This window comes from Propithecus coquereli, unplaced genomic scaffold (genome assembly GCF_000956105.1).
Source record: "Propithecus coquereli isolate 6110/MARCELLA unplaced genomic scaffold, Pcoq_1.0 Scaffold132, whole genome shotgun sequence".
Lineage (NCBI taxonomy): Eukaryota > Metazoa > Chordata > Mammalia > Primates > Indriidae > Propithecus > Propithecus coquereli.
In genome coordinates, this window is record NW_012137414.1 from 1,108,272 (window position 1) to 1,109,697 (window position 1,426).

Genomic DNA, 1,426 nt, shown 5'->3' on the forward strand with positions numbered 1-1,426 from the left:
TTTCTCTTACTCCAATTTTCTTTTTTTCAGAAATTTAAAAGTTATATACCTGGATTTTCTTAGGTTATTCAAGAATGTGTGAGGTTTGGGCCAAGGTCAATGATACCATCCCCATTGTCTTCCCATTCCATTATGAGGAGGATTTGAGAGATGAGGGGGAGAGAGAGAGAACCTGAGCAAGAGTTGCAGCCAAGCCTGGCAATACTGCCACATCCAGGGCATGTTCCAGTGTCATGTCCAGCAGCCTCTCCCATGCCTATTAAAATCTGAGGCATGTTCTTTACCTTTGATTAAAAGAAGAAAAGTTAACCTTCTAATCAGTGGAGGGCCAAAGTGGGTCTAGTGGGATCATTGTGTATAACGTATTTGTGTTCCTGCACAGTATGTGTAAGTTGGAGATATATCTGTTCTTTTTCCTAATTTAAAGTGTTCTTTCTTTTAATTAAAGGTTTATTTAACTTCAGAATCTAAGTTTATGGATGGCACAGATCACACATTTATTGAAGTATATCAGATTGAAAAGTGAGAATTTGGGTATTATGTAAAACAACTTGAGAATCCTTGAATCTTTTCTTATCATCCGAAAGAAAATAACATGGCATTAGAATTAAATTTTGTGAAAAAGTAAATGACCTCACAATAACGTTGGTGGGATCATGAGGTAGAGAAGAAAAAGTAAAAGGTGATCAATTCTTGGTTTGTTTCATTCCTTTTAGATTTTCTTTGTAAAATTGAGGCATAGGGTACCTAGATTGGCTTAGATTTTTCAGGAATGTAGGAGAAATTAAATGGCAATAAATTTGACTTCTTGCATACCTGCACTTTAATTGCCAAAATATTACTTAAGCAGGTGTTCTTTAGAAGGCTCCTGGCTAATACTGTAGAAACTAAGAAAAATAGACCCAACCCCTGCCCATAGAATTTTAGAATCTAAGAGCAGCTATCATATAAAGAAGGCCATAAGATACTCCCTAAGATCTAAAGACAAGTAAAAAGAGGGGATAAGTAGGGGTGGTGGTTCCAGATGAGGTATCTAGTGTAAGTATCCTTAGGCAAGATAATTTGAGAATTTGGGCAACTGAATAACCTGTCATGGGAGGTAATGTTAAGTTAGCTGTGTGGTGGCTAGATCAGGCTGTGGGAGTGCTGAGCAGGGATCAGACACTCAGATGATGGGTCTCAGAGTTGAGAAAACAATCCTGAAATGGAAAACTACCCTTAATAGTTACTTTGGAATTGTGGCAACACCAAAGAGAATCCCTACCTGTGGCAGGGATAGAAAATGTACTGTGCTCTTGTCCCAGTGCAGGTGAACCCAGAACACAAACCAGGTGTTTTGTGCACATTGTCTCCAGGAGGTTTCTGAAAAATAAAAGTGATACTCTTTTGAGATTGGAAACTCAGAAGCCACTGGGCTGCTACTCTG

At 38.4% G+C, this 1,426-nt stretch overlaps 1 protein-coding gene across 1 annotated transcript in view; it reads left to right on the top strand.

Annotated features, from left to right (window-relative positions):
- The window catches only part of LOC105805750 (melanoma-associated antigen B1-like), a 34,865-nt gene that overhangs the window by 16,107 nt on the left and 17,332 nt on the right, over positions 1-1,426 (top strand). Inside the window, exon 3 of the mRNA XM_012638700.1 lies at positions 449-522. Coding sequence (XP_012494154.1) covers positions 449-522 — 74 coding nt within the window. The remainder of the gene's footprint in view (positions 1-448; positions 523-1,426) is intronic.